A 22154-nucleotide genomic window follows, 5' to 3' on the forward strand; every position below is an offset into this window, starting at 1 on the left:
CTTTAGATATTAATTCTAGTATCAGATTTATATAAATTTAAATAAAATGTAAAATATCTCTTAGAGAAACATCAGGAAAAAATCAATACAGTTTTGGTTCCAGTAAAGTTATTTTTGCACTCAGACTCTATATGTGTGTATATGTGTGCACACATGTGCATATGAAAGAAATAAGAGAGATGAACATACACAACTGTTTATTTTAGGCGTCTGATAAAAAAACAAAAAAAGTTTCTACTGAAGTTAAAACTGAACCTACGGCCTTGTTTTAGACACTCATGCAGCCAGCAGTGGACTGTTCCTACTTTACATAACTAACAAGTAAAAAACAAACAAAAACATCCAAATGCTTCAAATAATAACTGTGCATTTAACAGCAGTGACTCTGAAGACAACAGAGAGCAGCAGATTGAATGTAAGAGGTTCCTGCAGACTCTATTTCTCTGATTAGTGTCTTCAGGTTAGGCAAACCCATTTTTGCTAACTTTGGGGCTAACTCTCTTCACTTGTCCAGCAGTTGGGGAAACAACAGACGCGACTTTTCTTGGTCGAAAAAGAAAAAAAACTCCACAATCATCAGTTCAGGGTTGGTTAACGCTAAAATAATACCGTCAGCAGAATCAGATAACCTGCACATACATCTATAGAAAAGATTTCAAATTACAGCACAACATGTGGGTATACCAACATTTACTTTGGCGTCTCACAGCACGATGCTGGCCGGTCCCAGAGACCAGAAACAGCCCATCACACACATGTATATATATATATAATGTAAATATATACACACACACAAACACACAGAACGTACCTTCAGCGTTAGATGCCAAAAGAAATAATGTGAAAACAGTTATAAAGTACAATGCAGCCATGGCGGCAAAGAAGGCCGGCGTTTCTCTTGTCTACGTGTCCTTAAGCCAAGCATTTCAAACATAAGACGTAATATGTCAAACGTAACTGCGGCCTCATGGACGGTCACCAAGGCTGCCATTTTTGTAGTTTTAGGACTGTTGGCTCTGATCTAAAATCTCGCCCAGGGCACCGACATACTCGGGTTCAGAGTTAACTGAACATTCAAGTAATGAACAGTTTCCTCATTCTGGTCAATATTTTGTACAATTAATTTCATTTTCCTTAATTAAAAATTTGAACCTATAACAATTCTTCTCACTTAGAATATATTTGACACATTTTTACTGTAAATTTCTTTCTTTCTTTTAATATTATTTAGGATTACTTAATTTTTTGTGTATAATTTTGACTGTACTGCACCACAACACCAAGCTACTCGGCTATAAACCTGATTCTGATTCTGAACTGTTTAAACTAGTCTGAGATGAAAAAATGCTCTTTGCAGATTGTTAAAACTCTTCCTTTCTCTGCTGTTATGAGATCTATGTGACCTCACCTCCAGTTTGATCAGAGCCAGCAGTCCATCACATCCATCCAGGTCTCAACTCCTTCACCCCCACCAGTGTCCAGAGTCCATCGGGGGGATTATTCCTCATACCTCATGGTAAAATGATGAAGTCATGTCTCTAATCGCCCTAATCTCTCTAAGAATCCTCACATATCTCTTTAACTTTCCCTGTTGTACACAATACATCAAATAATTTAATTTAATCTCTCTTTAAACCTTCAGTTCAGTCTCTGCTGGTTGAAATATTTCTAGGCAGGTAAACAATAAAGTACATAGACTTTAGTATAATAACCATGAAGGTCTGATCTGTCTTTGTTTCCCTTATAAACAAATGCTGGGACTGACCTGTGGGCGGTTTTACCTGCAGTTTTACCTGTCTGAGACAGCTGACGCTGTGTGACATATTGTTTTGATTAAATAACACATCCTACCCTGTGATGAATATCAGTACTTGCCTCATGGCGCTTCCTGCAGACCAGCATTAACACTGTGTGTTGCCAGAGTGACACACTTGAAGTTCCTCCTCCTCCCACTTTACATGTTAAAAAGTGAAATTTACTATGGCTATAAAGACCAAAGATTTACATGAACTTGTTTTGGAAGTACAAGCTCAACATACATACTACAGAAAAATGTAAGACAACCAAAACACCTGACACCATAGATAGACATGAGCCTGTAGATGTCATACTAGCCCCCACACTGATGCTCTAATATGAATGCAACTCATATCCCAATGCAACACGTCATGCTGAATATCATTATTTCCATCATAAATTGCCTTTATGGGGTCAACATGCAAAACCATTACAAGTATGTCTAAAAAAATCTTTACACACATACATAAAAAAAGACAATTCCAATAACAACGGTTGTAAACAACCATTTCAACAGCTGAATGAGGTGAACTGATGTGAAGGTATAAAAAAGCACATTGAGACAATGTACTGCAATCTGTAGAATATTAGAAATGATTGTTGTTTTGTTGTTCTGTTGTTTTCAGAAGCAGAAATTAAAGGAATGAAAACAGAATATTGATTTGATTTTAATTTCAAACAAAAAGGCATTTTTAGTTTTCCTGGTCAGAAACAATAGATAACATTTATGAAGGATATGATTTTCCTTCTCGTCTTTGTAAAACTGAACATAAAACAGTGAATATGAACTGTAGCACACAGGAATACAAAGGTGTACTTGTTCCACACAAGAGGTGGATCTGTAAAATGGTATTTGAACGTATTTTCTATCAGTAATAAAGTGTACTACTGTTATTATTGAAATAAGCGTCTCTCTCTCATCGCCTCTGGGGTGCTGAAAGATGTACAGCAGCAGCTACTTTTCATCGGTTTTCTTATTCTTATTGTTCATATTCTTATTAATAAGAATAATACTAAATAAAAGATAAATCAAGTGCTGCCGTTTCTTACCATTACAACGAAAAATGTCTTCTATTTACATTTTTTCACTTTGGTGTTCCTGCCATTCGCCCGATGCCATATATGGATCATCATATATGATGGACATCACAGGGGGAGGTGAGAAATACCTGAGCAGGTGGCACGTTCAGTCAGGTGAGGCTGAGCAGGTGGAAGGTAGGAGGAGAGCTGTGGATGTTTTCTTCAATTAAATAAAATTTCCCAGAGTTCATTTCAGCCTCTTATGAATCAATATTTTTGTTAATGAATGCTGCCTTTCTGCACCAACCTGCTTCTTCAACATCTGCTTTAAAAGTTTTCAGTGCCAAGCTGCATCTTCTGTCCTCCATATATCAAACTGCACTGTAATACAGATCCTGGTGAGTTGCTCTCTGCTCACATCTGGTGGTTCACAATGAAAACTGTTTGTCCTGTTTGCATGGTGAATCATTCACATACATGATGCCATAAAACATACATGATGTTCATCATGTTGTTTGTCATTTTCATTTCTTCTTTCTTTGCAGGCTAAATGTCTAAAAACACCCCAGGATGATTTTCAGCTCACCTGCTTCATCTCATCCTCTCCACCTTTGTGTTGTTGTTGATGGTTTAATAAACCTTCTGATGGTTCATCTCTGTGTCTCATAAACTAAACTAGGTGAGTTTATTTCTGCCATCTGCTGGAGAGAAAACCACACAGGTCTCACCTACAAAGAGGAAGTGGGAGGGTTTAACTACGTGCAGTGACTGATGTCTTGGTGGTTTACAGTTCTGCTGTCATCAAATTGAGTTAATATTTTGTGATTTAAAATGACATGTTAATTTAATGTTGATTTAGTGTCTGTGAATGTTGTGCTCACTGACTTCATCAAACTGATTATCATAGGAAACATTATAAACAAACAGTTACATAATGAACTCTATCAACTGCAGATGCTCTAAGTATGAAAATGGCTGATAATTTTTTTACGAAAAGCTGAACTGATTGTGACACTATAAAATTTAAAAGTTATATAAAAGTATATAAAAAAGTTAATAATGCTGTCAGAAAAATATTTCACAACAAAGAACTTAGACTGTAAACTTAGCTAATTATTCTTTGGTATATGACATACTGCAGAAAATGTATTTAACATGGTAGAGGTGGGAGGTTTTAGTGCATTCATCTTAAAGCTGGAGGATACTGTTAGTATTTACGTCTCTTTATCACAGAGTATCTCAGCTCTCTGTGGTAAACTTCACACCAATCTGACTCTGACTTCCTTTCAGGGCTGAACACACTGCTGTGCTGCAGAGCCGCCTGAGGTTGGCAAACTTCTCTGACAGTACAAAAACTGCTCAATTGGAACGTTTACAAACCTCTGATAGAAAACTGAATGAGTTACAAATAAAACTAAAGAATTCAAACCACTTTTAAGATGAAGGAGTTGTTACGATGTGTTGTTACACAAACTGAGCAAAGACCTCCAACATTACTTTGGAAACAAGTTCAGATACTAATAATCAATTCAAACAATAAAGATTGCTGGTTCTTCCTGTGACATCAGTGTAATAATCCCCAAGGACAGTGGAGTTTACTGGTGTGAGTCCAGAGAGGGAGCAATCAGTAACAGCATCAACATCACTGTCACTGGTAAGATCAGACTGTGGAGTTAGTATTGATGAAGCTGAGTGTAAATGATGAAATGCTGTAGTTTGTCTCTGTGTTGAGGTGGATCAGTGATCCTGCAGAGTCCTGTCCTCCCTGTGATGGAGGGAGATGATGTCACTCTGCACTGTAAAACAAAGACCTCCAACCTTCCAGCTGATTTCTATAAAGATGGCTCCCTCATCAGGATGTCTGATGAAGGCCTCTACAAGTGTAACAGCAGCAGTCAGTTCACTTCTGAACTGAACAGATGTGTTGTTCTGAAGTGAAGCTCAACTCAGATTTCAAGTCCTTCATGAATGAAAAACAGCCAGAGGAGCCGAAACGCTTCCCTGTGGAACTCCACATGTTCTAGTTTGACTTGTACATCAAATGTGTTGAAGTTACAGAGAAGACAGGAAATATCTTTGTATTTCTGCTGCTGTCTGTCTCTGTTTAAAGCTGCAGATCTATGAAGAAAAACATGCCATTATTTTTCAGCCATGTTATGTTACAAACCTGTTTTCTTAAAATTGGTGAAATGATGTGCAGAGAAATTTCACATTTATTGATGTATCTATCTCTATCATTTGTTTTGTTTAAAATACCCTCTCTAGGGCTAAACAGAGTCAAAACGAAGTAAAGGCCAAACAGCAAAAGAGGCCTAAAAATAGAAAAAGCCGAACAGGCAAAAAGGGCCCGGAAGCAAAAAAGAAAAACAAGCAAAAAGAAAAAGCCCCGATACCTCTCTGGCCTCCACATTTATATCATTTGTCTTAAAGCATCTACATTTCAAAATCCATATATGTTTAACATCTACAGCATCAGCAAACTATATAATATTTGCTCACATTGCACAACATAATTCTTAGAACTAACAATATATCTAACAATATAAGATATTTTTTAACATGTCTTCACGGATAAAGATCAATGATGTAGCGTGTCTGCATCCGGTGAAGAAACCACAGCTCGCTTTGTGGCCCAGACTTCCTGCTGATCTAACTTGCACTTGCACAAAAGTTACTGACAACTGACAATATTTTCCATCATGTTTTAGTTAATTGTCAATTTTTAGAGGTAGGTTTGGAGTGAATGACTATGGCGAAACCTTTAACAGTACCAAACTTAACAGCTGCATAGGAACCAATGTTTTAATCTGTTTAAGGAACACCATCCAGGAGAGTTCACAGTTATTAGCTTTTAACTCCAGGCAAAATTAAGTTGTAAATTGTTTTTATATTTTGCTCATCGTGTGTGTCTACATTCCTGTGCAGATTATAAAACGTAAAGACGATGTTAGAAAACAGGTGTCTCAGAAAGCTAACATTACAGCAGCATCTTGTCCCTGCTGCTGCTGCTGCTGCTCCTGCTGCTGCTGCTGCTGATGATGATGGTGGTGGTTTGTTCTGTCATCTGCAGTACAAACCACACAGCTGTTGCATTGACCTTCGCAGAGGAAATGCTGCTTTTCACTGCTCTGACTGAACAATTCAAAGTGTTTGATGTCACATCAGCGAGAGGTACAATGAGACAAACATCTCTTCACTTGCTGCTCCGTGAGTACAACCTGTCTGTCCAAACTTCAATAAGTACATGTTTATCATGTCTGCTGTGTTGGAGAAGAATAACAGAATAATAACAGCTGGAAAGCTTCAAATATAATAAAAACATCTGGATCAATAAGATTTTATTGAATAAGATCTAACCGACATTACTGACGGATGAAATTCATTATGCTCAGAAAATATTTATCACTTTACACTAATGCTTTAAGAGCAGTTAAACAGTTAACGTGTATTTTGATGTTTGATTTGATGCGTTTTTGCTGTTCTGTGTTTGTTCAGTGTTTCCTTCAAGTTTCCACTAAAATAAAAGTCTGGTATTTTCCCTCCTTTGGCCTTATTCTCATAATTGTAGCTGTTCTGACTGCGGGTCATGATAACCCTTGTTGTAGAGATTGCACTGTACATGTGTTCTTAAACTTAACACAGCTGACAAACACATTCATATTTAGAAAATCATGATAAACTCATCTTTAGTCTGGAAGATACTGTGAGTTTTTTGTGTGGAATCTTTGAAGTAAAGAGTTGTTCTGTGTGGTCGCAGTAAAACTTCAAACCAACCTGAATTTCATTTCTCTTTAGTTCTGAGCTCACTGCTGTGCTGCACAACAAACCAAGGTTAGTAAACTTCTTCTATCACAGTCTGAAAGCCACTGATTCTTTCTGAGAGACCCTGAGAGGAAAGTTAGAGCTGAGGACAGAGCAGGAAGTCTGACAGGAGAGATTTTAGAGTTCAGACTGATGATGATATGAAGGCATGAAATCAGAACATTTACATCTGAGAGGTCAATGCTACAGACAGTCTGAGTTTATTAAAGTAAAAAAAAAAAACATGAGATTAGAAAGTTATTTAAGCTATAAGTTAAGGTTTTCAAGAAAATGTTTATTATAAAGAATGAAAGAGATAGAGGTGTTCAGTACATGTACAAACAAATCCCTGGAGTTATTTTTGTCAGTTTTCTGTCCTCATGTTTGTTTTTAACTTGTACATTAAGGGCCAAATCTACAAAAGGATTGCACAGCTTTTGCGGCCAGTAAACCTGTGCAAATGAGACAAAAAGATAGTGAGTAATTCACAAAGCACCCGCAAATGGTGAAATTCACCACAAACCGCACTGCCAAGAAAATAGCATGTATTTGCATGTTATGTAAATTATGTAATATTCATACATTCAGGGCAAAATTGGCCCCTTTCCATGCAAATAAGCATCTTTGCAGTGTAATTCACACAAAAAACACCACTAATTGCCACATGTAATTAAAGTGGAGGTATTAGTGTCTTCACATAGTTGGTGTTAACTGCACATACTCACTCCTTTCTCTCTCTCTCTCTCTCTCTCTCTCTCTCTCTCTCTCTGAGAGAGGAAAACTGGTGTCCGGTTTGTGGTGTCTCGATTTAGAGTGAAGTCAGACATCACCTCGTGTTTAGTATCTCTGCGGCTCCTAAACTTAAACCAGAGGTGCGATGTCTGTTTTGTTGTCAGCAACAGTTGTCACATTTACACTTTAAGTTTCACTCTTTTCTTTAATCTTTCTGTCGTCTCTCTCTGTCTCTAAGAAGCTTGTTTAACCCTCTGAGCTTCAGTTTGTGGCAGTTACTGTTATTCAGAGTTTTTGTCGGTGTGTGATGCCGGAGCAAGCATATATATATATTTGTCTGGTCCTTTTTGTATTACATTATGTAAATGAAATGGTGTCACAAACAAGAAGCATTCACATTTCCTCACTTTTTTTAAATGAAGCATTTTAAATAGCTTTCTTGAGATGAAACACTGAATTTTGTTGCTGAATCAGTTTCACACTGATGGTCACAAGTTAAACAGATTGTAGGCTGGTCAAACCAGCTGAATACTGACTGTGTGACCACACATTTTACACAGTATTTAGCCACAACCTCTACTTTTAGTGAACAATGATAAATCAGGTTAATTAGTTGAATATAGGCCACTTTCCAATTGAAGATAACAGTATGAAATCTATGGGCTGAAAATTCCTGAGCGTCAGGTTTGATATGAGTAACATAATTTCAATTTTCCCTGAAACATTTAGCCAAATAAACAATGTCCATTTTTCAAAAGATATTCTAATCATATTCTAGGTTAATAAATAGAATCTGTGTTTGAAATCACATACTAATGTACTGCCTACTAGATACTCAATCACTATGTACTGCACTACTAAATGAAAGATTAAGTATGCCATTACCAGCAGACTGTTCACTCTGAAGTATAAAGTCAAGTATCCCAGAATGCATTTCGCACCAACCGGCAGCAGGCTAAAAGCTGTTGTAATTTTCGCTGTCATATATCAAAATGCTGCAGAGACATTAGAGCCAGCAGTAAATCAGCAAAGAGTTGCACAGATCAGTTCATCAGATCATTTTCTCCCAGGATATTGAATAGCTGAGATGACCGGCTAGTCTCACCCAGCCAGCAACTCCTCACATTTCTGAAAATGTCACAGCAGATTTATAAACAGGTGTTATTTGGATAAACTGAACACATATTGGGAATCTACATAGTTACTTTCTCACCTGAAAAAATGTTAAAACTTAATAAAGTAACATGTTAACAGTCCTACAGCGAAAAACAGCTTTTAGCCTTTCTCATCTCCTCCATTGCGTAGTCTGAAGAGACGCAATGCATTGTGCAGTTGAGTATGTCCAGTAAGCTCATGTTGCATTCTTGTTAATCTAGTATACATCTGGGCAATTTTTGCATACACAAAATCCACATACTATGCAGTTGGAATGCACTACAGACTCGTTTTGATGTCATACTTAGTATGAACCATCGACGTATTATAAGAACTGGATATGGCTCCACTGCTCAGCCTTGCAGCCAATTTTTGCTAGTGACCACTTGCAAAAAATCCCCCTGTGGCCCAAAAAGCATTTTCCCCATAGACCACCATTGTAAAAGAGACGTCTGTACAAAGGAGAAGGGGAACAACAGTCCCTCGGAAGCACTTTGCATGTGTCACTGCTCCAACTCCAGGAGTGATGTCCATATCAGGAAATGTGCATCATGTAGCAGGTGGATGTGACTGCCCTCATTGAGACCTGCTGATAGACGTAACAGTGGAGCAAAGGACAGAGATTGGTGCGCTGGTTTTTGAGATGTTTTTTTTCTTCCTGAAAACAAATAATTTTTAAAATATTTGCATGAAACAAATATTTGTAAAAACCCCACTATTTGTGCTTTACTGAACAATGTATTTGTATACAGGCACACCCCTAGTAAGTACGTTTTGTTTTAAGGGTTTTGACCTTTTTTTGCCAGCAAACATTAGCATTAGCATTAGCATTATTAGAGTTAACCATAGACTGTAAATGCATGCATGCTAATCAAGCTAGCAGCAGCGCTAGAGTCAGCTCCACCTTCTTGTCCAAATATGGTCTCTTCTGGCTCCAAAAATCAAAGATGGTAAGGGTCAAATCACTAAACTCGAGGCTTCAAAATGGCAGTCCACAAACTAATGGGTGACGTAACAGTGATTACATTCATATTTTTTACAGTCTATGCTACAAATACAAAGTCAGTAGAGTTTTTACAGATAAAAATATAAATCTAACATCATCCTATCAGACTCAGCCATAACTGAAATAAAATGAACAAACACATGATTGGAACAATTAGAATGGACAGATTGTTTGGCTAAGACTGTTGAGATGAACTCTGCTTTTAACTGAAATAAGTTAATACAAATGTGCCTACTGGAAACAGATTGAGAGTTAAGACACAACTCTGCCGATGGCTTCAGCCTCTACACAAATATTAGGAAACATTAGGGTTTCAGAGTGTATTCTGGTTCCTTCCAGATGTCATTTACTGTTTTCTAAACCTTTTTCCCCTCACAGCCTCTCTGACTGTGAGTCCCAGCAGCTCTCAGATGTTTGAAGGACAGTTTGTCTCTCTGAGCTGTGAGGAGGACGACAGCTCTGCTGGATGGATACTGAGGAGGAACACAAGCAGAGAAACCAGTGCTGAGTGTGGAGCTCACTGGGGAAGATCAGGTGGTTCCTCCTGTAACATCACTGACATTGTCCCAATGGACAGTGGAGTTTACTGGTGTGAGTCCAGAGAGGGAGCAACCAGTAACAGCATCAACATCACTGTAACTGGTAAGATCAGACTGTGGAGTTAGTATTGATGAAAATGTAAGTGTAAATGATGAAATGCTGTAGTTTGTCTCTGTGTTGAGGTGGATCAGTGATCCTGCAGAGTCCTGTCCTCCCTGTGATGGAGGGAGATGATGTCACTCTGCACTGTAAAACAAAGACCTTCAACCTTCCAGCTGATTTCTATAAAGACGGCTCCCTCATCAGGACTGAGCCTGCAGGTCACATGACCATCCACAATGTTTCCATGTCTAATGAAGGCCTCTACAAGTGTAACAGCAGTCATGCAGATTCTCCATCCAGCTGGATCACTGTCACAGGTGAGGAAGTTACCTTTGATTTCACCACTTATTTCATCCACATGTTCACCTGACCAGGTGAGATTCTCTCTGCAGGTAAACCTACAACCACAGCCCCACCCCCTGTCTCAGCAGCCCCGCTCCTTGTCTCATCACCCCTCCAGCTTGTGTTCAGACTGGTCTGCCACCTAGTGGTGTTCTGTCCATACTTCATCTCCACTCTCATCATGGTGTCTTTATATTGACACAGGCCCACAGGTAATACTCTGAATCAAGTCACCTTACAGACACACAGCAACTATCAATCACTCAATCAATCAATCAATCAATCAATCAATCAATCAATCAATCAATCAAATAGGTTCATTCTGGTGTGGATAATTGAAAGTTGTTGAAACAGTTGATAAATTATCTTCATTTTCTTTTTGACCTGCTCTGACTACAGGAAATGACCCGCTTGTTTCCATGGCAATGCCCTGACCCACCAGGCTGAGCAGGGATTGGATGATGACTATGATGATGTCATCACCTCTGTCATCACAGAGCATCACTTCTGAATTGAACAGATGTGTCGACGTTCTGAAGTGAAGCTCAAATAAGAATCAGATTTCAAAAGTGTCTAGGAGGCAGACAGAAAGCAGACCAATAAGACGCGGGTTCAAGGTGCACACCAAGACACTTTAAAGCTGCAGATTTACTAAAAGAAAACATGTCATTATTTTCTGCCATGATGTTATAAACTTGTTTTCTTAAAACTGGTGAAATAATGTGTAGAGAAATGTCACATCTATTAATCTATCTCTATCATTTGTTTTGTTGTTCATTTTATGACTTTATGTTTAATTACTGATGTTACACCAGTGTGCAACCTTTTCTGCAGGATTAAAAAGTTCATGATGATTCACAGTGCTGAGTAGTCTTTGAAACAACAGCAAAGTAAGAGGTGGAATCTGATTTAAACAGATGGAATACATCTCTTCTATCACCTCACTCTCACATCTCTGTTATATCTCATTTGTCTAACAATCGTATTATTTCTGTTGTATATATCTTTAAGTATTTCTGAATAATGAGTTTGTTTGAAGTCAAAAGAAAACATTAGACTCTCAGTCCTTCAAAAACTAGAAAAACTTTCCAGTGGTCTAGTTAGTCAGACTGTCTTTCAGCGCCACCTGCTGCTCATTAACTGCAGCAGCTGCTGTTCCTGCAGGTTTAAGTCTTTTTCATTGTTTTACTCATTCTGGATCAGTGGAGGAAAGTAACTAAGTACATTTACCAAGTACTGTACTTAAGTACAATTTAGAGGTACTTTACTTGAGTATTTCCATGTGATGCTACTTTATACTTCCACTCCACTACATTTCAGAGGGAAATATTGTACTTTCTACTCCACTACATTTATTTGACAGCTTTAGTTACTTTTCAGGTGAAGATTTGACGCATCTCACAACTCATTAGAAGTCCAGGAAATCATTTGAAGCCCAGTCGAGGTTTGCTTGTATTAACTGTGAGATAGTGATGAAAATAATAATCCCAGTTGTGATTTGCAATCTCTGTTTTAGCATTAGCCTTTAGCCCACTAGCATGAACTTATTAGCTATTATAGCTGATTGTGGTGTGGTGTTGGCTGCTGATTGTGGTGATAACATGATTAAATTTGGCTGCCGTAATGCTTGGTGACACGTATATGTGTTTTTTTAAACTTGTCAATTGAGCTGTGTAAATTGTTAAAATGAAGTTTGGTGTTAGTGGCACCTAGTTATTGTGCTGCACTGCCATGTGCTATTGAAAGGACACCGTAATAATAATAATAATAATAATAATAATAATAATAATAATAATAATAATAATAATAATAATAATGCTATTTGTATAGCACCTTTCATACAAAAATAATAATTATAATAATGATAATAATGCAGCTTGTGACCAACTAACTTGCACCAAGTGCTGCAAATCAAGAAAAGACATAAAGTTAACAAAAATATGTAAATGTGCATAAGAAGGAACATAAAAACATTTTGATAATGTTAATAAACATAAGATAAAATAAAGTGAAAACATAGAATACGTAAAATTCAACATTTTTTTAAAAAGTGCAGCTGTGTAAGTGCATAAGTGCAAAGCAGACTGAGACAAAGGCTAAGTAATAGCTAAGGTGAAGATGTAAGATAAGACCCTGTGTGGCTTAATTAATGAACCCGCTGCTGCCAGACTCCAGAGCGGATGATAATAATTGTGAATAAGTTAAGTGCAAGTTGTTGAATTGAAGTACTAATGGTGCCCGAATTACTGAACGTGGCTGCGAGATTCTAGCACGTATGAACTTATTGCATGCATATATTAAAAAGTTAATTATATTAAATTATACAAAATAAGACATGGCACATCCAGCCACGTCTATAATCTCAGAGCAGAGAAATTGTTTGGAAGATTTAAGATTAATGATTGCAAAGCATGAACGGTAGGATTTGTGAAAATGGAAAGGCAACCACATATGTACTCAAGTCTATCAGTTGCCAGTATTGAAGACAATGTTAATACAGATTTGACCCTAATGATGACTCAGATTAGGATTATGATTGATGGAATATAACAGTTGTTACTGCTTTGAGTGACTTTAATAAAGCCATATTATTTTAGAATTTATCTAAGACCAGTAAGGTAACCTAGAAAAAACCCAAAATAACCCTTCAAGTTTTGAACCTAGTATTTGGCTTATTGCTGTGTGACAAATTCAACCTCAGCATGATGCAGCAGCTTTACTGACCCCTGCAGGACAGTTTTTTTTATTACAGCAGTAAAGAACAGGAAGGAGAGAAAAACAAATCTCCCCAGGAGAGTTTATACAAACTTCAACACAGATTTAACTGTTTAAATAAAGAATATCTTCATCACAGGCTGAGAATGTCTTAATATAAGTCTGTAAGATGTTAAAATAACATCAGTGTGTTCAAAAGGTCCAGGCTCACTCCCATGCAGTAGTTATTAACCACTTTCTATATTTAATGTTAAGTATTTAACCAACATGTGAGCTATAAACTAAGAGACTATCATCCAAACGATCCTCTACAATCAGACTGATCATCATCATCATCACACACCAACATTGTTCATTTCTGTGAACACTTGCAACCACTTTCCTGTCAACTGCAGACCAAACCACACAGCTGCTGCACTGACCTCATAGAGGAAATGCTGCTTTTCACTGCCCTGACAGAACAATTGAAAGTATTTGATGTCACATCAGCGAGAGGTACAATGAGACAAACATCTCTTCACTTGCTGCTCCGTGAGTACAATATGTCATGTTTAGCAAGTTTGCGTAAGATGTAACTAACATTGCTGACAGATAAAATTCATTATGTTCAAAAAAACACTTATCACTTTAATCCAACCTTTAAAAGCAGGAAGTGAGATCACTGAGAGAAAACTGCATGTTAAACGGTTAACGTGTATTTTGATGTTTGATTTGATGTATTTTTGCTGTTCTGTGTTTGTTCAGCGTTTCCTTAAACTTGTCACTAAAATGAAAGTCTGGTATTTTCCCTCCTTAGGCCTTATTCTCATAACTGTAGCTGTTCTGACTGTGGGTCATGTTAACCCCTGTTTTAGAGATTTATAAGCGCTGTACATGTGTTCTTAAACTTAATACAGTTGACAAACACATTAATATTGAGAAAATCACAATAAACTCATCTTTAGTCTGGAAGATACTGTATTTTGTGTAAACCCTTTGAAGTAAAGAGTTGTTCTGTGTGGTTGCAGTAAAACCTCAAACCTCAACTGAGTTTCATCTCTCTTTAGTGCTGAGCTCACTGCTGTGCTGCACAACAAACCAAGGTTAGTAAACTTCTTCTGTCACAGTCTGAAAGCCACTGACTCTGTTTGAGAGACCCTAAGAGGAAAGTTAGAGCTGAGGACAGAGAGTCTGACAGGAGAGATTTTAGAGTTCACACTGATGATGATATGAAGGCACAAAATCAGAACATTTACATCTGAAAGGTCTGCACAGTCTTAGTTTATTACAGTAAAAAAAGAGTTGAGAAAATTATTTTAAGGTTTTCCAGGAAATGTTTATTATAAAGAATGAAAGAGCAGAGACATATTTAAGGTCTGTTCAGATGCTACTAAGCTACCTACAGATAGAGGTGTTCAGTATAAACACAAACAAATCGCTGGATTTCTTTTTGTCAGTTTTCTGTCCTCAAGTTTTTTCTTAACGTGTATATTAGGTGTTGCTTCAAACACATCACAGAGGACACAAACTGATGTGGGACTGGAGTCAGAAGAGGGTTGGAGGCTGGAGCTAATTGAAACCAGAAACAAGAGAGTGAGTTCCAGGAGGAGAGAAACTGGTGCCAAAGTTTCAATTCCATCCTGCATGCACTGTTGAGTATGACATTGTTGTGAATGGACAAGACAGCGGTGGCTATGGAAAGGAGGTGCAACAAGAAGGAGTGACTGATAGGAATGAGGGATGATACGGATGGTGTAGTTGAAGTGGCCTAGCAGCGAGAGTAGTTGGCATTTTGTGCATGTGTCAGCCAGAAGGTAATTATGAATGAGTAAGGAAATCCAATGGATTTTCTCTGTAAGCAAAGATGCTGAAACTGATTCGAGGGTGATGCCAAGAAATTCCAGAAATGCACTGGGGCCTTCTGTCTTCTCTGGAGAGAAAGGAACACCAAGGTTGGTGAATGCGGACAGTGGTAAGACCATATGACAGGGGTAAAGATGACGGTGTAACAGTGAGAAAGTCATCAAGGAGATGGATGATGTATAGGAGTTTGTAGTTCATCAGGATTCAGCAGAGCGCCCTGGATAAGGCGTCAAAGATTTTTGGGCTACTCTTGCAGCCGAAGGTCAGACACATGGCGAAATATTATGTGCTCTTTCAGATGACACCAAAGACATGCCAGCAGTCGGGGTGATGAGAAGGACCTTGAAAATGCTGGTAATGTCTGCCTTGGACAACCACGCTCCATGGCCTGCAAGGTGGATGAGGGAAGTGATGTGATCGATTGTGGTGTACTGCATAGAAAAATCTGGGCTGGGAATCAGGCTATTGATGCTTGGGACAGTGGAACCGTGGGGCAATCAGACGTCATTAATGAATCTCCTTTTCCAAGAGTACTTGCGAATGGCTATGCTGATTGGACTAGTAATGAAAGATGGGAAAGGAAGGCTGGAAAATGTGCCAATAATGAATGCGTCTTTGACTTCTTTTTGTAAGAGTTTGTCGACTATGTTGGGGTCAGACAAGGGAGACTGTAAATTGTGGCATGTGTAAGTGGAATCTGGCATACCTGTGTATGTGTGAAACCTTAGCCGAAACCGTGTGGGGTGGTTGATAGCACTACTGTGGGTCACTATTGTGGGTATGGTCTGTGCAGCTGCTGTGGCTGGTATCGAGTTGGAAACAGCTGAGGTGGCCAGTATTAGTATAAGGTGGCGAGTGACGACAGTAAAGGTAGGAGCGAGAGAGGAGGAAGGGATGCTGGGATGGAAGGATGTATGTGCAAGGGTAGTTAGTGATGCTTGAGAAAAAATAGATGGACAAGGCAGCTCTGGAGCAGAGAGAGTCTGCACTGAGGTAGAAGCAGCCTGGCCCTCAGAAAGGGCTGAAGTAGCTGAGGTAGCTAAAAAGGTGGTGCCTGTGCAGTGGAATGATGTGCCGTGACATTACGGGCATCGCCACGGGTGCGATGCTGAGAAATGAAGGAGCACAGGAAGCTCAATGGGAGAGACTGGTGTCCTGCAGTAAGTCCTATACAATTGAAAAAGTCTCACTTTATTGTCAGTGTGGTGGAAAGGGATGTTTGTCTGAATGAGGATGTGCTTCAAGCGAACGACTGTCCACTTGGACATGTTTGGAGCCAAGAGGCAGTCAGTGTGCCTGGTGTGTCAGAGTGCTGCTCGTGGTGACTTCCCCTGTTGTGCGGGCTCTGGGATCTTGAGCAAGATGGAGATGGGTGCCAGGGATGGATGACATCCCTCAGATGCCAAAGATGGCGAGGGCCCAATGATGCTGGCATCAACAGATGATGGATGCTGAGAGGCCCATGTGATGGAGACTGATCAGTGCAACTGAGGCTGCTGGAAAGATTGGATGCTGAGAGAGGACTCTGGGACATCAAACAAATCTGCGTCTGATGCTTTTAGAAGTAACCCTGAATCCATGCTTTGGATAAGCTAGAATACTTGATATTGATGCCGGTGTGTCACTGTATGTTTGCAAACTGAGACAAAAGGGGAGAAAAACATATAAAGTGTGCCTAAATACTCTATTGTGGCAAAATGGGATGTGTACAAGGTGTGGTCTTTGTTCCCGAACTTTGTTTATAAATCTATAAACTTCATAAAATGAACAAACACATGATTGGAGCCATTGGAATGGACAGGTTTTATTGCCTTTGACTGTTGGAGTGAGTTTGAAAAGAACTCTGCTTTTAACTGAAATAATAAGTTATCACAAGTGTGCCTACAGGAGACAGATGGACAGATGGACAGTTAAGACACAAGACACAAGTCGATTGCTTCAGTCTTTATACAAATATTAGGAAGCATATTTGGGTTTCAGTCTTTTGGTTCCTTCCAGATGTCATTAAGTGTTTTCTAAACCTTTTTCTCTCACAGCCTCTCTGACTGTGAGTCCCAGCAGCTCTCAGCTGTTTGAAGGACAGTTTGTCTCTCTGAGCTGTGAGGAGGACGACAGCTCTGCTGGATGGACGCTGAGGAGGAACACAAGCAGAGAAACCAGTGTTGAGTGTGGAACTGACTGGGGAAAATCAGCTGGTTCCTTCTGTAATATCACTGACATCGTCCCAATGGACAGTGGAGTTTACTGGTGTCAGTCCAGAGAGGGAGCAACCAGTAGCAGCATCAAAATCACTGTCATTGGTAAGATCAGACTGTGGAGTTAGTATTGATGAAAATGTGAGTGTAAATGATGAAATGCTGTAGTTTGTCTCTGTGTTGAGGTGGATCAGTGATCCTGCAGAGTCCTGTCCTCCCTGTGATGGAGGGAGACAATGTCACTCTGCACTGTAAAACAAAGACCTCCAACCTCCCAGCTGATTTCCATAAAGATGGCTCCCTCATCAGGACTGAGCCTGCAGGTCACATGACCATCCACCATGTTTCCAAGTCTGATGAAGGCCTCTACAAGTGTAACATCAGCAGTCACGGAGAGTCTCCATCCAGCTGGATCACGGTCACAGGTGAGGAAGTTACCTTTGATTTCACCACTTATTTCATCCACATGTTCACCTGACCAGGTATGATTCTCTCTGCAGGTAAACCAACGACCTCGCCCCCTGTCTCTGTAGCCACATCCCCTATAAATGTAGCTCTACCCCCTGCCTCAGCTCCCCTCCAGCTTGTGGTCAGACTGGTCTGCCACTTAGTGGTGTTCTGTCCGTACTTCATCTCCACTCTCATCATGGTGTCTTTATATCGACACAGGTCCACAGGTAACACTCTGAATCATTCACTCACCTTACAGACACTCAACAACTATCAATCAATCAGTCGATCAATCAATCAATCAATCAATCAATCAATCAATCAATCAATCAATCAATCAGGTTCATTCTGGTTTGGATGATTGACAGTTGTCTCTAACAGCTGATAAATTATCTACATTTTTTGACCTGCTCTGACTACAGGAAATAACCTGCCTGTCTCCATGGTGATGACCACACCCACCCAGGCTGAGCAGGGATTCAATGATGACTATGATGATGTCATCACATCTGTCACCACAGAGCATCACTTCTGAACTGAACAGATGTGACTGATGAAACGTTCCAGTCAGAAATTTTATGCTTTTTTCTTCCAACAATAATAAACCAGTTTCTGTGTTTTTAATAATGTTAAATAATGAATCAAATCATTTTTTTTTTTTTTTTTTTTTTTTTACAATTTTATCATTTGTTTGAGAATTCTGCTGCCAATTTTGTGACGTCTAAAGGTGCGTTCAGACAGAAAATTAAAGTAAACATATTCAGTCAGTGATTGTCAATGAGAGGCCAGCCATAGTCAATGGAGGCTGATGGTGGTAAATGAGAGACCGGCAGTCAAGACAAGACAATCAAGAATTAGAGGACAGTGACTCACAAAGGGATATGGTACAAACTCTCACATAGCTGATCAGGTACATGTGCAATTAGAAATTACTTTTTATTTAATTAGTAAAGTAAGAAACAACTGGCAGTAGACAAGTGCCCAATAAATAAGATAAACACCAAGAAAGTAGTGCAACACTCAACAGAGTACTTAAAGTTAGAGAGGCTCGAGTGTTGAGGTGTTCACAGAAGAGCTGAGTTTTCAGATTTTCAGTTTTTCAGAAACGTCTGAATGGTTCTCAATGAGGGTTTAGTGGAAACAAAAGTACTGACACTGACAACTGGATTTCTTTCTTTACTAAAATAAGGAAACATGGGGAATTACTGAGTTTGAATAATTAGTAATTTTAGGTCACAAAAGATATGAAACAATAAATGATCAAAACTTTCCCCCTGAACAAGGTCAGCTAAAGGCATAGGTCATATAGGTGGCTGCCTATGGCGCCACCTTGTCTGGTGAGCGCTGGTCAACCTCAAAAGAGAAATAAAATAATTTTTTAAAATGTATTTATTTTAATTAATAAATAAAAAAAAATGCTGGTATGTGCCCTTCTTCATTTTCTGCCTTGACGTAAAAATGAACAAATACATAATGAAAGAAATAAAAAATACACTTTGTACGCCTGTTCCTCACAATTTTTCATTTGCTCTGCACCTGTACTGTGCTCACTGGAAAACAGGGATGATGCATCACAAAGTCTGTGAGGATATGTCAAAAGGCAGATCTTCACATTTAATTCATAATGAAAAGGTCCAAACCTTCAGGTGTGCAAGTAATAAAACCTACACGTTTTGAATATAAATATAATTTTTGACATTCAAGAAATAAAAACTTATATTTAATAACAGAAATTAGGTGGAGTAGCTATGAAAAGATTAAAGAGTTCAATCAATGTTGACTCAGGATCAATAACAGATCCACATCCTGACATCACAACTATTAAAGCATAATTTCACCGTTTTTTGTAACTTCATTACTTTATTGTCAATATTTTAACCGTTTCCTTGGTTTCTTGTAAAGAATAAAGTGTTCAGAGACTCAGTAATGAAAGCACTTTATAAATGCAGCCCATAAAATGATAAAAGACATCCAGCAGGCGGCAGCACATAGCTTTGTACAACAACAGATGTGCTCTGTGTGTACATTAATTACTTTCACATAGAAATAATAATAATTAGTCAATTAAATAACAACAAAAATAGTGTTTAGTATGAAATATGTACACAATAACTAAATCTTATAAATAAAGTGCACAGTAAGGTTGTGTGAGTGTATATATATATATATATATATATATATATATATATACACATCAGGAAGATGGCCCCTAAAGATGAACTGCTATGTGAATACCTCAGGCAGCAGAAACCCGATGATGCAGAGGAGGAGGAGGAGGTACCATCATGGAGGGACAAGCCCCTATACGGCATGTACCACCAACAGATAGAAGAAGTGGCTGATATCAAGAAACCCTACCAGTGGCTGGAAAAGGCTGGACTGAGGGACAGCACAGAAGCACTGATCATGGCAGCACAAGAACAGGCACTCAGTACAAGATCAATAGAGGCAGGGATCTACCACACCAGTCAGGACCTCTGGTGCAGGCTGTGCAAAGATGCTCCTTCCTCTACTGTAAATTCTTCCTTTATATTATTTAGGATTTCTTAACTATGTGTATATTTTTAATGCGCCACAGCACTAAAGCAAATTCCTTGTATGTGCAAACCTACATGGCAGTAAATATGATTCTGACCCAAAACCACAGACACAAAGCAGCATGACTGAAGCTTCTGTCCACAGCAGATGGGGATCATATTAATATAGTGTAAGTATAGAGAAACACAGTCAGAGGTTCATCTCAACTCTCATTTATTTCATATAAAACATCAACTGTGTCTCCAGATATAAAAACACAGAAATTATTACAATGAACTGCAGTTTGTTGTACAATAAATAAAAGCAACTTTATTTATACAGTGCATTTGATACGCAGGACAATTCAATGTGCTTCACAGAAAACAAAATACAAAGAATATTGACTTTTGAAGTCTGTAGTTACTCTTTATGCCCTCTGTGTTACAACATGACTGTTTTTCACCTGGATGGTTGCCATGGTACCAATCTCAGGGGTAGTTTCTCTGTGACTGGTTGAACTGCTGTGATTCCAGCTATGATTAGACATCAGGATGAACAACAGCAGCAGATCCTGGTCAACAACTCTTAGATTCTTTTCCACAGAAAGAGCAAATAACCATGAGTCCAGCAAATACTGCAAAACACTTGACATCATACTTTACTTATTAAAACAAGCACATATATGTTTTCCAAACAGTGTGTTCAAACATTGCTGTGCGAAAATCATCACAGCTCAGTAAGAAAAGCTTGATAGAAGAACTATAAGAATTGGTTTTACACTTAAGCAGAGCTGTGTTAGCATTACTGAGTTAGCAGAGATATTCAACGGTTCTGTGCTGAAGGAAGAAGAAAGAAAAGAGCAGAAACAGTCACAGTCATATAGATGAGGAGCTGCAGGTGACTCTTACAAAACATTTTTCACTTTGCGCTGCAGTGGAAAACTATTCAGGTTGTGTCAGAACAGGTTCAGTGTTTACAGTTACATTTCCAACCCTACTGAACATTTGAATTGCTCTTCATCTGTCTCATCACCTGAGACCAGTCTGCTGTGGGAGAACTTACCAGCAGCTGAAAGTTCCAGACAACACAGCTCCCAGGATCCTCTGAGCACACAAACCCTCCACCATGATAAGGTGGCAATTAAAGGAGTCACATGATGGGTAGAAGTGTTACACTGATGAGCCCATTTCATATTTACATTTCAGACATCTGTTGGTCACCTGCTTCCTCAGCAGGAGGGAGGGATGAATTCTTCTTATTTATTTTATAGATCATGAAGATCACAAACCCAACAACAACAATCAGACCTGCAGCAACTACGAGTCCAACTATGAGTCCAACACGTCCTCTCATGTTTCTATCCTTGTCTCCTTCATCCTCAACAGGAGGAATGATTACAGCAAGAAAAACATGTTTACTGATGAAAGAACCAACCTTTTAGACCTGGTTCCAGTTCAGAACATGTTGTTTCTGTAAAAACTGCAGGACACAAAGATTCAGGAGTTCAGAGATCTGAGACATTTCAGTCCTGCTGGGGGACAGCTGCTCTATAATGAACAGGTTGGTCAGGACGTTGTCTACATTTTCTATAAATCATAAAAACAAGAAGAAAAAGCACAGCAGCAACAGGCAGACCAACTGTCAGTCCAAGATTTCCTGCCTCCTTCTTTCCTCCATCCTTGTCTCCTTCAGTCCAGGTGTCCAGTTGTGTGACCTGCAGAGCAGAAACAGGTGTGAGGTATCAGCTGTCAGGTAGGTGATGACTGAAGAACTCTTCAAACTCATGTCAGACATTATCTACTGAACTCTGTTGACATCACTCATCTCACCATCAACACCCTTATAAACACAAACACCTGATCCGTGACTAAATAATCTTATTGTGAGCAGATAAACTGAAACACCTTCACACACAGGACTTGTATATATATTTTTTAAGT

The 22154-nt window shown here is 38.8% G+C and overlaps 3 protein-coding genes across 5 annotated transcripts in view; 2 read left to right on the forward strand and 1 right to left on the reverse strand.

Annotated features, from left to right (window-relative positions):
* LOC137175214 (myelin-oligodendrocyte glycoprotein-like) overlaps positions 1-22154 on the reverse strand; it is a 64383-nt gene that overhangs the window by 12948 nt on the left and 29281 nt on the right. Inside the window, exon 1 of one of the 3 annotated variants that reach the window (XM_067580939.1) lies at positions 812-910. The exons of the other annotated variants lie outside the window; for them this stretch is intronic. Within the exon in view, the coding sequence (XP_067437040.1) occupies positions 812-872 (61 nt within the window). The 5' untranslated portion in view covers positions 873-910. Of the gene's footprint in view, positions 1-811; positions 911-22154 lie in introns of those variants that run through there. 3 annotated transcript variants of the gene reach the window in all.
* On the forward strand, positions 5859-11355 carry LOC137175126 (Fc receptor-like protein 5). The gene is made up of 6 exons (XM_067580821.1): positions 5859-6024; positions 6613-6648; positions 9890-10153; positions 10234-10470; positions 10546-10707; positions 10895-11355. Exons 1-5 carry the CDS (start codon positions 5859-5861, stop codon positions 10692-10694), a joined length of 852 nt encoding a protein of 283 aa, XP_067436922.1. The 3' UTR covers positions 10695-10707; positions 10895-11355.
* LOC137174810 (Fc receptor-like B) lies at positions 13590-18340 on the forward strand. The gene is made up of 6 exons (XM_067580289.1): positions 13590-13741; positions 14257-14292; positions 17089-17352; positions 17433-17672; positions 17748-17924; positions 18120-18340. The coding sequence occupies exons 1-6, from the start codon at positions 13645-13647 to the stop codon at positions 18230-18232; spliced, it is 927 nt and encodes a 308-aa protein (XP_067436390.1). The 5' UTR covers positions 13590-13644; the 3' UTR covers positions 18233-18340.

This window comes from Thunnus thynnus, chromosome 22 (assembly GCF_963924715.1).
Source record: "Thunnus thynnus chromosome 22, fThuThy2.1, whole genome shotgun sequence".
In the NCBI taxonomy this organism is placed as follows: domain Eukaryota; kingdom Metazoa; phylum Chordata; class Actinopteri; order Scombriformes; family Scombridae; genus Thunnus; species Thunnus thynnus.